General features: G+C 41.5%; 1 protein-coding gene across 2 annotated transcripts in view; it reads left to right on the top strand.

The window, feature by feature from the left end:
- Positions 1–8,335, top strand: part of CARHSP1 (calcium regulated heat stable protein 1) — a 139,181-nt gene extending 130,846 nt beyond the window's left edge. For both annotated transcript variants that reach the window (XM_073632983.1, XM_073632984.1), the window contains exon 4: positions 7,716–8,335. In XM_073632983.1, the coding sequence (XP_073489084.1) occupies positions 7,716–7,878 (163 nt within the window). In that variant the 3' untranslated portion in view covers positions 7,879–8,335. The remainder of the gene's footprint in view (positions 1–7,715) is intronic.
- The last annotated feature ends 6,815 nt before the right edge of the window (positions 8,336–15,150 follow it).

The raw sequence follows: 15,150 nt of genomic DNA on the forward strand, positions 1-15,150 counted from the left end.
AGCAGGCTCTCTCCCCCAGCCTAAGACAGGAATCTACAAGCCGCTGAGGTAAGCCCCGGTGATTAGATCGCATGGTGCCACATGTGCCAATTTGATCAAACAAGTGACTAAAAAGTGGCACGCTTGTGTAGTAATTGTCCACATACAAGTGGTACCCCTTTCCGAATAAGGGTGACACCAAGTCGCACACAATCTTGCCAGCGCTCCCTATGTAGTCTGGGCAGTTCTCCGGCTCTACGTAACTATCTCTTCCCTGGTAAACTATAAAACTATATGTATAGCCTGTGGCCCTGTCACAGAGCTTTTTACATCTTGACCCCATATCTTTCATGCTTGCTGGGAAGATACTGTTTGAATGACAAGCGGCCAGAAAACTTAATCAGGATTCGTCAACGCAGACAACTTGATGGGGAGTAAACACGGCTGCAAAGCGTTGGTTGAAGTGGTTTACGAGGGGCCGAATTTTGTAGAGCCGATCAAATTCAGGGTCACCCAGAGGAAGACTATAGCCAAAAGACTGTTACAGCGTGGCTCTCTCCTTTTTATGGGGGGCCATCCAAGGACATCATCCTAGAACCACGCCTCCTCATCCGAGCACATCAGTGAAGGAGAAAAATTTACTTTTTTTTTCTAAATTTTTTATAAGGGAAATTAAAAACGTGTGTTGTGTGTGGGGTGTTTTTTTTTTTTTTTTTTTTTTTTTGTGAATTGGATGCCACCAAGAGAAAACTCTCTTAATAAAAATTTCACATTATTTTACATTGAACCTCACCTGCCATTTAGCCGCTCACCCCTCTTCTATATTGAGGTCTTTTTATAAAGTTCCTACATCCTGCTGTGAAGTTACAGTATCGCCCTGCTTAGCCTTGTATCATCAGCAAACAGAGATAAAACTATTTATTGCAGCCTCAATATCATTTAGGGCCCTTTCACACTGAGGAGTTTTTCAAGCACTTTTGCCTGAAAAGCTCAAGAAAAATGCTTCCCTTTAAAATCAATGAATGTGTTCACACTAGAGCTGTGCTTCTGTTGTGAAAAAAAAATCCTGCTTGCAGCATCTTTGGAGCATGTTTGGGGAGCAAAAAAATGCACCAAAAAGCTCCTCCCTATTGAAATGAATTTGAACCGCCTCAAATGCCCCAGCTAAGCATTTTTGGTGCAGTTTTTCAGTCACGTCCTTTTTAACCACTTGCCGACCGCCTAACGACGATATACGTCGGCAGAATGGCACGGGCAGGCAAAATCACGTACCTGGTACGCGATTGCCATCCGGCGGGCGGGGGGTCCGATCGGACCCCCCCGGTGCCAGAGGCGGTCGGCTTTGGTCTGGGAGCGTTCAGTGATGAGGGGGAGGCCATCCATTCGCCGCCCCCCCCCCCCCCCTCGCGATCGCTCCCAGCCAATCAGAATCTTCCCCTGCCTCTGTATAGTACACAGAGGCAGGGGATGTGACGTCATCTCTCGTCGGCTCGGTATTTTCCGTTCCGGCACCGAGGAGAGAAGACTGAAATGTGAGTGTAAAACGCAACACATCCCAGTAGAACATGCCAGGCACACAACACCCCCACCCCCACCCCCCCCCCCCGGTCACACTGACACCAAGCAGTTTTTTTTTTTTTTTCCTGATTACTGCTGCATGGTGTCAGTTTGACAGTTAGTGTGTTAGGGCAGTTAAGGTTGGCCCCCTTTAGGTCTAGGGTACCCCCCTAATAAAGTTTTAACCCCTTGATCACCTCCCGTCGCCAGTGTCGATAAGCGATCATTTTTCTGATCGCTGTATTAGTGTCGCTGGTGACGCTAGTTAGGGAGGTAAATATTTAGGTTCACCGTCCACGTTTTATAGCGACAGGGATCCCCATATACTACCGAATAAATGTTTTAACCCTTTGATTAAAATTAAAAAGTGTCCTTCGCGCTTGTGGATAATAAATAGTGGAGTAGCTAAACAATTATGTGAATAGGTGATGATTGACAAACAAGTGATAATATTGCAGCAAAATGAGGGTGTTCACACCAACACTTGGTAACATTTCGCGCAATATTAAAAAATGATAAGACGTGTGAGTGAATGTACAAGATGCGTACTAAAATGCGAGTGTGGGGGGACACAGGTAATAGTTGCTGCTGCTATTAATGCTAGGATCAATGATCTCTATTTTGCATTTGTGATGATTTTCAAATAACCGTGGATAATTACAATTAAATACTATAATAATATTAAAATACCGCCCTGTAATAAACGTGAATGAATGACGTGAATAAAGTAAATTACCGTGGATAAATAGCTCCTTGTGAATAAAAAACAGTGAAATCTTCTAAAATCATTAATCAAAATGTCCAATCAATCATAAATAATATCATAGAGAAATACACATAAAAATGGTGATCATAAAAATGTGTAATAGTCCACTTCGGTGCTATAATAAAGTGCTTCTATTTAATCTTGGTTTATATGATGTAATGAGTATGTATCCTTCTGCTGCTGGTGTCTCCTAGTGTGGTCTCACAGAACCCTCACCATCATTCCCTCTATGTAGCTCCGCTCTGGTAAACTCAGCAATAGGGGAGATACAACTGCAATGCACAGATGGCCTGGAGCCTGACCAAAAAAAAAAAAAAAAAAATACATAGAGGGAATGATGGAGAAAAAATAACAAAGAAAGAAAAGGCTTCCAGAGACCACTCCCACACCTTAAAGACATACTACTGAATGCCTGAATACTACAAACTGAAGGTGAGGGTTCTGTGAGACCACTAGGAGACACCAGCAGCAGAAGGATACATACTCATTACATCATATAAACCAAGATTAAATAGAAGAATTACTTACAGACTATTTATATGCCATTACTCGCCTACTTTTTCTAAAGCACCTTTTCATCTGATCACCTGCACTTTATTACAGCACCGAAGTGGACTACTATTACACATTTTTATGGTCACCATTTTTATGTGTATTTCTCTATGATATTATTTATGATTGATTGCACATTTTGATGATTTTAGAAGATTTCACTGTTTTTTATTCACAAGGAGCTATTTATCCACGGTAATTTACTTTTTTATTCATGTCATTCATTCACGTTTATTACAGGGCGGTATTTTAATATTATTATAGTATTTCATTGTAATTATCCACGGTTATTTGAAAATCATCACTATATTGGTAAATAGCAGCGATCATTACAAATGCAAAATAGAGATCATTGATCCTAGCATTAATAGCAGCAGCAACTATTACCTGTGTCCCCCCACACTCGCATTTTAGTACGCATCTTGTACATTCACTCACATGTCTTATTTTTTAATATTGCGCGAAATTGATTTAAGTATTTATGTTAACCCCTTGATTGCCCCCTAGTTAACCCTTTCACCAGTGATCACTGTATAACTGTTACGGATGACGCTGGTTAGTTTGTTTATTTTTTATAGTGTCAGGGAACCCGCCGTTTATTACCGAATAAAGGTTTAGCCCCCCTGATCGCCCGGCGGTGATATGCATAGCCCCAGGCAGCGTCAGATTAGCGCCAGTACCGCTAACACCCACGCACGCAGCATACGCCTCCCTTAGTGGTATAGTATCTGAACGGATCAATATCTGGTCCGATCAGATCTATACTAGTGTCCCCAGCAGTTTAGGGTTCCCAAAAACGCAGTGTTAGCGGGATCAGCCCAGATACCTGCTAGCACCTACGTTTTGCCCCATCCGCCTGGCCCAGCCCAGCCATGTGCAGTATCAATCGATCACTGTCACTTACAAAACACTAAACGCATAACTGCAGCGTTCGCAGAGTCAGGCCTGATCCCTGCGATCACTAACAGTTTTTTTTGGTAGCGTTTTGGTGAACTGGCAAGCACCAGCGGCCTAGTACACCCCGGTCGTAGTCAAACCAGCACTGCAGTAACACTTGGTGACGTGGCGAGTCCCATAAGTACCGTTCAAGCTGGTGAGGTGGCAAGCACAAGTAGTGTCCCGCTGCCACCAAGAAGACAAACAGGCCTGTTGTGCCCATAATGCCCTTCCTGCTGCATTCGCCAATCCTAATTGGGAACCCACCACTTCTGCAGCGCCCGTACTTCCCCCATTCACATCCCCAACCAAATGCAGTCGGCTGCATGAGAGGCATTTTTATGTCCTCCCGAGTACCCCTACCCAACGAACCCCCCCCCAAAAAAGATGTTGTGTTTGCAGCAAGCGCGGATATAGGCGTGACACCGGCTATTATTGTCCCTCCTGTCCTGACAATACTGGTCTTTGCATTGGTGAATGTTTTGAACGCTACCATACACTAGTTGAGTATTGGCGTAGGGTACAGCATTGCACAGACTAGGACACACTTTCACAGGGTCTCCCAAGATGCCATCGCATTTTGAGACCCAAACCTGGAACCGGTTACAGTTATAAAAGTTAGTTACAAAAAAAGTGTAAAAAAAAAAAAAAAAAAAAAAAAAAAACACAAACAAAAATATAAAATAAAAAAAAATAGTTGTTGTATTATTGTTCTCTCTCTCTATTCTCTCTCTATTGTTCTGCTCTTTTTTACTGTATTCTATTCTGCAATGTTTTATTATGTTTTATCATGTTTGCTTTTCAGGTATGCAATTTTTTATACTTTACCGTTTACTGTGCTTTTATTGTTAACCATTTTTTTGTCTTCAGGTACGCCATTCACGACTTTGAGTGGTTATACCAGAATGATGCCTGCAGGTTTAGGTATCATCTTGGTATCATTCTTTTCAGCCAGCGGTCGGCTTTCATGTAAAAGCAATCCTAGTGGCTAATTGGCCTCTAGACTGCTTTTACAAGCAGTGGGAGGGAATGCTCCCCCACCGTCTTCCGTGTTTTTCTCTGGCTCTCCTGTCTCAACAGGGAACCTGAGAATGCAGCCGGTGATTCAGCTGACCATAGAGCTGATCAGAGACCAGAGTGGCTCCAAACATCTCTATGGCCTAAGAAACCGGAAGCTACGAGCATTTTATGACTTAGATTTCGCCAGATGTAAACAGCACCAATAGGAAATTGGGAAAGCATTTTATCACACCGATCTTGGTGTGGTCAGATGCTTTGAGGGCAGAGGAGAAATCTAGGGTCTAATAGACCCCAATTTTTTCAAAAAAGAGTACCTGTCACTACCTATTGCTATCATAGGGGATATTTACATTCCCTGAGAACAATAAAAATGATTTAAAAAAAAAAATGAAAGGAACAGTTTAAAAATAAGATAAAAAAAAGCAAAAAAAAAAAGCACCCCCTGTCCCCCCCTGCTCTCGCGCTAAGGCGAACGCAAACGTCGGTCTGGCGTCACATGTAAACAGCAATTGCACCATGCATGTGAGGTATCACCGCGAAGGTTAGATCGAGGGCAGTAATTTTAGCAGTAGACCTCCTCTGTAAATCTAAAGTAGTAACCTGTAAAGGCTTTTAAAGGCTTTTAAAAATGTATTAATTTTAAAGCATGTCATGTTTGGTATCCATGTACTCGGCCTAAGATCATCTTTTTTATTTCATCAAACATTTGGGCAATATAGTGTGTTTTAGTGCATTAAAATTTAAAAAGTGTGTTTTTTCCCCAAAAAATGCATTTGAAAAATCGCTGCGCAAATACTGTGTGAAAAAAAAAATGAAACACCCACCATTTTAATCTGTACAGCATTTGCTTTAAAAAAATATATAATGTTTGGGGGTTCAAAGTATTTTTCTTGCAAAAAAAATAATTTTTTCATGTAAACAAAATGTGTCAGAAAGGGCTTTGTCTTCAAGTGGTTAGAAGAGTGGGTGATATGTGACATAAGCTTCTAAATGTGGTGCATAAAATGCCAGGACAGTTCAAAATCCCCCCCCAAATGACCCCATTTTGGAAAGTAGACACCCCAAGCTATTTGCTGAGAGGCATGTCGAGTCCATGGAATATTTTATATTGTGACACAAGTTGCCGGAAAAAGATAATTTTTTTTTTTTTTGCACAAAGTTGTCACTAAATGATATATTGCTCAAACATGCCATGGGAATATGTGAAATTACACCCCAAAATACATTTTGTTGCTTCTTCTGAGTATTGGGGATACCACATGTGAGACTTTTTTTTGGAGCCTAGCCTCGTACGGGACCCCGAAAACCAAGCAACCGCCTTCAGGCTTTCTAAGGGAGTAAATTTTTAATTTCACTCTTCACTGCCTATCACAGTTTCGGAGGCCATGGAATGCCCAGGTGGCACAAAACCCCCCCAAATGACCCCATTTTGGAAAGTAGACACTCAAAGCTATTTGCTGAGAGGTATAGTGAGTATTTTGCAGACCTCACTTTTTGTCACAAAGTTTTGAAAATTGAAAAAAGAAAAAAAAAAAAAAAAAAAGTTTCTTGTCAGTCTTCATTTTCAAAAACAAATGAGAGCTGCAAAATACTCACCATGCTTCTCAGCAAATAGCTGCCACCTGGGCATTCCATGGCCTCCGAAACTGTGATAGGCAGTGAAGAGTGAAATAAAAAATTTACACCCTTAGAAATCCTGAAGGCGGTGATTGGTTTTCGAGGCCCCGTAAGCGGCTAGGCTCCTAAAAAGTCCCACACATGTGGTATCCCCATACTCAGGAGAAGCAGCTAAATGTATTTTGGGGTGCAATTCCACATATGCCCATGGCCTGTGTGAGCAATATATCATTTAGTGACAACTTTTTGTAATTTTTTTTTTTGTCATTATTCAATCACTTGGGGCAAAAAAAATGAATATTCAATGGGCTCAACATGCCTCTCAGCAATTTCCTTGGGGTGTCTACTTTCCAAAATGGGGTCATTTGTGGGGGTTTTGTACTGCCCTGCCATTTTAGCACCTCAAGAAATGACATAGGCAGTCATAAATTAAAGGCTGTGTAAATTCCAGAAAATGTACCCTAGTTTGTAGGCGCTATAACTTTTGCGCAAACCAATAAATATACACTTATTGACATTTTTTTTACCAAAGACATGTGGCCGAATACATTTTGGCCTAAATGTATGACTAAAATTGAGTTTATTGGATTTTTCTTTATAACAAAAAGTAGAAACTATCATTTTTTTCAAAATTTTCGGTCTTTTTCCTTTCATAGCGCAAAAAATAAAAACGGCAGAGGTGATTAAATACCATCAAAAGAAAGCTCTATTTGTGGGTACAGCATTGCATGACCGCGCAATTAGCAGTTAAAGTGACGCAGTGCCAAATTGTAAAAAGTACTCTGGTCATTAAGGGGGTAAATCCTTCCGAGGCTGAAGTGGTTAAAAACCGCACCGCAACTGCTGCAAAAGTGCAGCAAAAACGCTACATTAATGCATAGATGTTTTAACTGGCAGTTTTGAAGTGAACCAGTGTGAGGGCCTTATGATAAAGTTACGCCTTAATAGTTTGAGGTCAGGGTTTTTTTTTTTTTTTCCCTAAAGTTTTACTAGTTTATAAATTTTGACATTTTTTACCAGGTTACATTAATAAAAAAAAATACATTACATATAATATTTATCTCTAATAACCCATGTTCCAGTATATGCTGACTGTGGGGGTGGTAAGGGTTGCTGGAACTTGTATGTGTTCCTTAAATGAGTTTTATGTTTCTCATCCCTGTACTAGGTAGACCATCTTTTCAACTATTCCAAAAACCTTTTCTTTGCACTGATGCTGAACAAATCTAAAGATCTAGGTTGTTCTCATGTGTATGTTTGTGTTTTTTTTTTTTTTTCCTCACAACAGTATTGAAGGAGAATATGTTCCTGTAGAAGGAGATGAAGTCACATTCAAGATTTGCTCCATTCCACCAAAAAATGAGAAACGCCAAGCTGTAGAAGTTGTAATTACTAATTTAGCCCCAGGAACAAAGCATGAGACATGGTCTGGACATATCATTGATTCCTAAATGTTTCACCAACATCAACTGCAATTGAGATACCTTGGATTTTCTTATTTTTTGTTACTATTGTTTAACATCATAGGTTACTGCATAAAGTGGCTACTGGTAAATAAAAGGGATATAGTGGCGTTTTCTGTTGGTCGAAACTATATCTTTAATGTCATTCCTTATATCTGATTTGTAAAACCACATATAAGGAACTACTACTGAATTTTGCCTCAGTTACAATGAACCCTATTGCTCGTTATTTTCCAAGGGCTTATCTAATTCAATATTTTTATCTGGGCACCATATTTCGTTACATACCACTTCTTCACTTGATACGTACTGGCATCTTTGCAAGGGACTAAAATATATATTTTAGTATTGTGGACTTGTTTTCAATGAATGTTCTAAAACTAGAAATATATCTCTGAACCATTTTTGTCTTCAATAAAAATCTAATGGTCGTGTTTACATTTAATGTATGTAGAAATTTGCTTTTGTTGGCTGATGAAAGTACAAATTTTTTACACTTTTTACTTCATGTGTCTTCAAAGACAGCAAAACCCTAGAGAAGGCTTTGCTCACCTAGCAGTAAACAATCTGAGTTTAAAAATCCTGCATACACATTAGTTATCAGTTCTGTATTGCGATGGCCTCTTATCACCTGGCAGTGGGGATATTTCTCTCATCCTCTTTCTCTGCACTCCTGTGCCTTTTTATTCTACGATGATTTTTGCCTCCTCTCGCAGCATACCAGTACCTGGGGGCCACACCTACAGTGGATATACAAAGTCTACACACTTTTTTTTTTTTTTTTTTTTCACCTTTTTAATGTGACCTATAATCTGTACAACTCAGTTGAACAACAACCTGAAATCTTTTATGTGGAGGGATGTAAAAATTACATATGGTGTGTACACCCTTAAACTAATACTTTGTTTAAAGCACCTTTTGATTTTATTACAGCACTCAGTCTTTTTTGGGTATGAGTCTATCATGGTACATATTGACCTGGCAATATTTGCCCACTCTTCTTTGCAACAACACTCCAAATCTGTCAAATTGCGAGGGCATCTCCTGTGCACAGCCCTCTTCAGATCACCCCACAGATTTTAAATGGGATTCAGGTCTGGGCTCTGGCTGGGCCATTCCAAAACTTTAATCTTCTGGCGAAGCCATTCCTTTGTTGATTTGAATGTATGCTTTGGGTTGTTGTCCTGCTGAAAGATGAAGTTCAGCTTTCTAGCAGAAGCCTGAAGGTTTTGTGCCAATATTGACTGGTATTTGGAACTGTTAATAATGCCCTCTATCTTGACTAAGGCCCCCTGTTCCAGCTGAAGAAAAACTGCCCCAAAGCATGTTACCATCATCATGCTTCACTGTGGGGGGTATGGTGTTCTTTTGGTGATGTGCAGTGTTGGTTTTGCGCCAAACATATCTGTTGGAATTGTGCCCAAAAAGTTAAAGCTTGGTTTTATCAGACCATAATGCATTCCACGTGCTTTTGGGAGACTTCAGATGTATTTTTGCAAAATTTTAACCGGGCTTGGATGTTTTTCTGAAGAAAAGGCTTCAGTCTTGCCACTCTACCCTATATTCCAGACATATGGAGAATACTGGAAATTGTTGTCACATGTACCACACAGCCAGTACTTGCCAGATATTCCTGCAGGTTCTTTAATGTTGCTGTAGGCCTCTTGGCAGCCTCCCTGACCAGTTTTCTTCTTGTCTTTTCATCAATTTTGGAGGGACGTCAAGTTCTTGGTAATGTCACAGTTGTGCCATATTTTCTCCACTTGATGTGTTCCATGGTATATATAATGCCTTGGAAATTCTTTTGTACCCTTCTCCTGACTGATACCTTTTAACAATGAGATCCCTCTGATGCTTTGGATGCTCTCTGCAGGGAATGGCCTTTGCTGTAGTATGCAACTAAGAAAATGTCAGGAAAGACCTCCTGGAACAGCTGAACTTTATTTGGGGTTAATTGGAGGCACTTTAAAGGATGGCAGGTGTGTACTGACTCTTATTTAACATGCATTTGAATGTGACTGCTTAATTCTCAACACGGCTAGATCCCCAGTTATAAGAAGGTGCGCACACTTATGCAACCACATTAAAGGTGGAAAAAGTTCTGAAATTATTTATCTTTGTCTCCTTTTTACATCACAGAAACCTGACGTTTTAACAGGGGTGTGTAGACTTTTTGTATCCACTAGGTTACTTTTGATCTTGACTCCTAATCCCATAGTCCATAATAGAGGCATTTGGCAGGCGGTGAGGAGGCGATATGTCACTTCCTCACCACTTGCTTTATCCCCCTAAATGCAGCACTATTTGCAATCAAGTGCAATGCACGTGGTTAATGGGACCCCATTCACATGGGGGTGTACTTCCTACTGTTGCCACAGCATGTGTAGGACACTGGTTGCTGCCTCTGCAGCTAAAAGGGGAGCAGTTGGGGTGGTAAAAACACGACTAAGCAGCAGTTTTACCAGACCCCAACCTCATGTGTGAAAGCTGCACAGATGTGAACCAAGGAGTCTATATGTAGGGCAACCCAATTATTTCAAAGGCCAAGTCCCCAACCATTCTTCCCACTTTTTTTTTTTTTTTTTTTCCCCCTCTAACCACTTGCTTACTGGGCAGTTATACCCCCTTCCTGTCCATGTAATTTTTCAGCTTTCACTAAGAATGACAACTGTGTGGTCATGCACACTGTACCCATTTTTTTTTTTTTTCACACAAATAGAGCTTTCTTTTTGGTGGTATCTAATCAGCACTGGGTTTTTCATTTTTTGCTAAACCAAAAAAGGGCAAAAATTTAAAAAAAAACCAACAAACGCTTTTCATATTTTGTTATAAAATTTTACAAACGGGTAATTTTTCTCCTTCACTGATGGGCACTAAAAGAGTGCACTGATAGGCGGCATGGAGAGGTGGCACTGGCAGGCAGCACTGATAAGTGACAGTGATATTGAGGCACTGATGGGCACTACCGAGACCAATGTCCCCCTAACAGAAGCTGGTTAACGGCTTTCTTTTCTTCACGCTCACTGCATGAGGGAAAAAAAAGATGACCGGCTTCTGTTTACGTCCGTGATCAGCTGTCATTGGCTGACAGCTAAACACGTGGTAAAGGGCCCGCTGTCATTGGCGATTTACCCCAATCTGTGATCAGCTGAGTCCCAGCACAAGAACGGGAAGACGTCTATGTACACCCTCCCGGCAAAAGAAGACTGCTACAGCGCGGGCACCAAGTGGTTACATTGTACTGTACTAATTTGGCCCATGCTAAGGCCTTGTTCACATTTGCTCAAAATACTGACGCTAAAAATGTGGGTCTATAACATTAATGTTAGTTGAGTTTGACATGCATTTAACGCCCTATGTGCTTGTGACACGCATTAAAAATGCACCCAAGATGACTTTTTTTTGCGTTGTGAAGGCTTAATGCTGCAAACGCATCACAAGCATGCTGAAAACACATGCCAGCACATTTATGGTGCATTACCATAGACTTGAATGGAAGGTGTTAAGATGCTTCAACTCCTTCCAAACTCCACATGAAGCGACGTGACACAAACTCTTCATGTTTTGATAATGTGAATAGCATTGTGTGCTGACCATATTATCAATTGTAGACTGCTTTACTAGGAGTTTGGGAAGAGTTAATGCGCCTCAAACTCCTGCTTTTAATGTCAGTGTGAACAGGACCTAAAACTTGATGCGTTTGCCAATCCATGGGGGTACCATTGAGAATTAATGGGACCCCTGCACATCCTGCTAAAGATCAGCACATTTGTCTGTGTGTCAGGAAAACGTGATTTTACGCAAGTTCCCAACACAACGTAATCGGAACCAAACCTTAGACTGGGGTGTCTTGAGACGGAAAATTATTTTTCAAGGGTGCCCAACTGGAAATAGTTAACACTGACCAGAAGCACTGCCTTGGGAAAACCTCTTGGGAGAACAACTGTCATGGGGTTCTGTCAAAGAACATGACCTTGATGCTGGATTTTTTTTTTCAGTCCATTTGGGTGAATCCTGAACCTACAGGAACTGTCTCTGTAACGCATATTGTGGAGTATGCAGGTCTCATAGTCTCACCAGAGCAAGAGGTAGTTCAGATCCTACTGTATCCTGGGCAGAACTTCATATTCCCCCTTTCTTCCTCCTAGGCATAAGAAATGGGAAGACAAACTCCATCAGCCAGCAGTGCATGGATCAAGAGGAGTGGTCCCTACACCCTGAGACCTGTGTCACGGGGTGGGGTCTGGGTGCTAATTGTGGAGCATTATGGGCTTCATGTTCTAAAACAATCTAGACAATTTTGTCTCCCTGCACAGGAATCCTCTTTAGATACCTTCATTGGCTTGAAAGAGGCCTTGCTTCTAGCTGAGGGTGCTGTCTTGTTAAAAAGAAGCTTCTTCCAGAGCTTTTCATTCTGTGTTTGCACAAAAAGGAATTTTGACTTTACCTGTTAATTCTGTACAGGATACAGGCTGGATATCTGCATGAGTCCTCAGTTTATTTAGTAAGCGATGCAGAATAACTCAGGAACAGAGGGGAAAGTGTCATGTACTATACTCCACAATATAGAATTTACATGCAAGTCAAAATTCCTTTTACCTAAATTGTACAGGACACAGGTTGGATATTCATAGAGCAATGAATCAGAGGGGTTGTAAACTACAAGGCAGAATTTAAAGCAATGTGTCCCATGCCATGAAGTGCTTTTACATCTTCTGTGCACAATCCCTCTAAAGCTGGGTACACAGTTTTTTTTTTTTGCATGAAAAATAAGACACTGTACTAACTATGCGAGGTTAGTCCAGCGATCTCCCCTGCGCTGATCGGGAGACGGTCGGGTGCTGGTTTTCCAGCATGCATAGCCGGCTTCTGTCGGACAGACCGACACACACAGGCCCTTTGTTTCCCCCGAGGGATGTCTCCACTGCAGTGACATGCAGTCAGCTTCGAGTGACGTCGTGCCTCCCCACCACTGGTAAAAATTTGGGGCTCCTACGACCTATGGTTCCAGAGATATGGGGCTCCTTGCACGCCTGTCAGAAACTAAATACAGAGCGGCAACTTTAACTTGTTCAGATCAGATGACGGCTACAGCGCGGACCTGCTTTGACGGGAGTATGTCTATTGACGTCCTCCCTTGCCCGAGCGGCCTGCGCGCCTCCTGCAGGGCACGCGCGGCGCGCTCTGTGATTAGCGAGTCTTGGAGACTTGCTGGATCACAGGTCGGAGTAAGGTGTCGATCCCAATGACAATGACAGCCGATCATGTGATGTAAACAGAGCTGGTAATCGGCTATTTTTTCTCCTTGCGCTGACAGCGTGAGGAGAAAAAAAAAGCCAACCACCAGCCGCTGTGAGAGTAACATCAGTCCTAAACATGAAGAGCTTCTGCCAGCTCAGTGCCCACCTGTGCCACCTAGCAGTAGACAACAGTGCTGCCCACCAGTGCCACCTATCCGTGCCCACAATCGGTGCCTCATCAACAGTGCTGCACATCAGTGCCACCTTAACTGTGCCTATCAGTGCCCACTAGTGCCGCCTCATCAGCGCATATCAAGGAAGGAGAAAAATTACCTGTTTGCAAAATTTTATAACAAACTATGAAACATGATTTTTTTTTTTTTTTTCAAAATTTTCCATCTTTTTTTTTGTTTAGCAAAAAATAAAAATCCCAGCTGTGATTAAATACCACCAAAAGAAAGCTCTATTTGTGTGAAAAAAATGATAAAAATTTCATTTGGGTACAGTGTTGTATGGCCGTGCATTTGTCATTCAAAGTGCGTCAATGCTGAAAGCTGAAAATTGGTCTGGGCAGGAGGGGGGTTTAAGTGCCCAGTAAGCAAGTGGTTAAATACAACCTGACACACTCTGTTTGCAGCAGACAGAGGTTGAGCTCACAGTGCCTCTCACTTCTTGTCAGAGGCACTGAGCTCAATAAACAGCTTGGAGTCTTGGACCAATGGTATTTTACCATTGGTCCAAGACTCCAAGCTGTTTATTGAGCTCAGTGCCTCTGACAAGAAGTCCCAGCTGTCCATTAAAATACTGCAGTGGATGCACGCCTCTCACTGCAGTGTCATAGAAGGGGCCTGTGTCTAAAAGACAAATGCTCCCTACCAACCCAAACCTCTTAACTACAAGGAAAAAACATGTGTTTATGTGTATAAGAATTACCCACAATCCCATGTGTTTCTCACACAGTTAAGAGGGAGAATGAGAACCTGCCGAAAAGGTGCTGTTATAATCAAGCTAAATCATATATTTATATGTTATAACATAATTTATTATTTATTTATTTACTGTAAAATTACTGGTTGGAAGTTATAACTTCAAACTTCAGTAATTTGTCTGTTAAGCCACCTGCTTGAGTACAGATTTTGATTTTAGTAAATTACCTTAAAAAAATAAATAATAAATATTTGTATATTACTTATGGTAATTAACCCCTTGCCACCCAGGCCAATTCTGACACTTCTCTCCTACATGTAAAAATCGCCATGTTTTTTGCTAGAAAATTACTCAGAACCCCCAAACGTTATATATACAGTATCTCACAAGTCAGTACACCCCTCACATTTTTGTAAATATTTTATTATATCTTTTCATGTGACAACACTGAAGAAATGACACTTTGCTACAATGTAAAGTACTGAGTATACAGCTTGTATAACAGTGTAAATTTGCTGTCCCCTCAAAAAAACTCAACACACAGCCATTAATGTCTAAACCGCTGGCAACACAAGTGAGTACACCCCTAAGTGAAAATGTACAAATTGGGCCAAAAGTGTCAATATATTGTGTGGCCACCATTATTTTCCAGCACTGCCTTAACCCTCTTGGGCATTGAGTTCACCAGAGCTTCACAGGTTTCCACTGGAGTCCTCTTCCACTCCTCCATGACAACATCACAGAGCTGTTAGATGTTAGAGACCTTGTGGTCCTCCACCTTCCGTTTGAAGATGCCCCACAGATGCTCAATAGGGTTTATGTCAGATCATGTTGCAATACTGTGGCCCAGTCCCAGTCTCCGAAGGGAGGGGATCATGCTCTGCTTCAGTATGTCACAGCACATGTTGGCATTCATGGTTCCCTCAATGAACTGTAGCACCCCAGTGCCAGCAGCAGTCATGCAGCCCCAGGCCATGACACTCCCACCAACATGCTTGACAGTGGGCAAGACACACTTATCTTTGTACTCCTCACCTGGTTGCCACAACACACACTTGACACCATCTGAACCAAATAAGTTTATCTTTGTCTC

The sequence above is a fragment of the Aquarana catesbeiana genome, linkage group LG06, assembly GCF_042186555.1.
Source record: "Aquarana catesbeiana isolate 2022-GZ linkage group LG06, ASM4218655v1, whole genome shotgun sequence".
Classification (NCBI taxonomy): domain Eukaryota; kingdom Metazoa; phylum Chordata; class Amphibia; order Anura; family Ranidae; genus Aquarana; species Aquarana catesbeiana.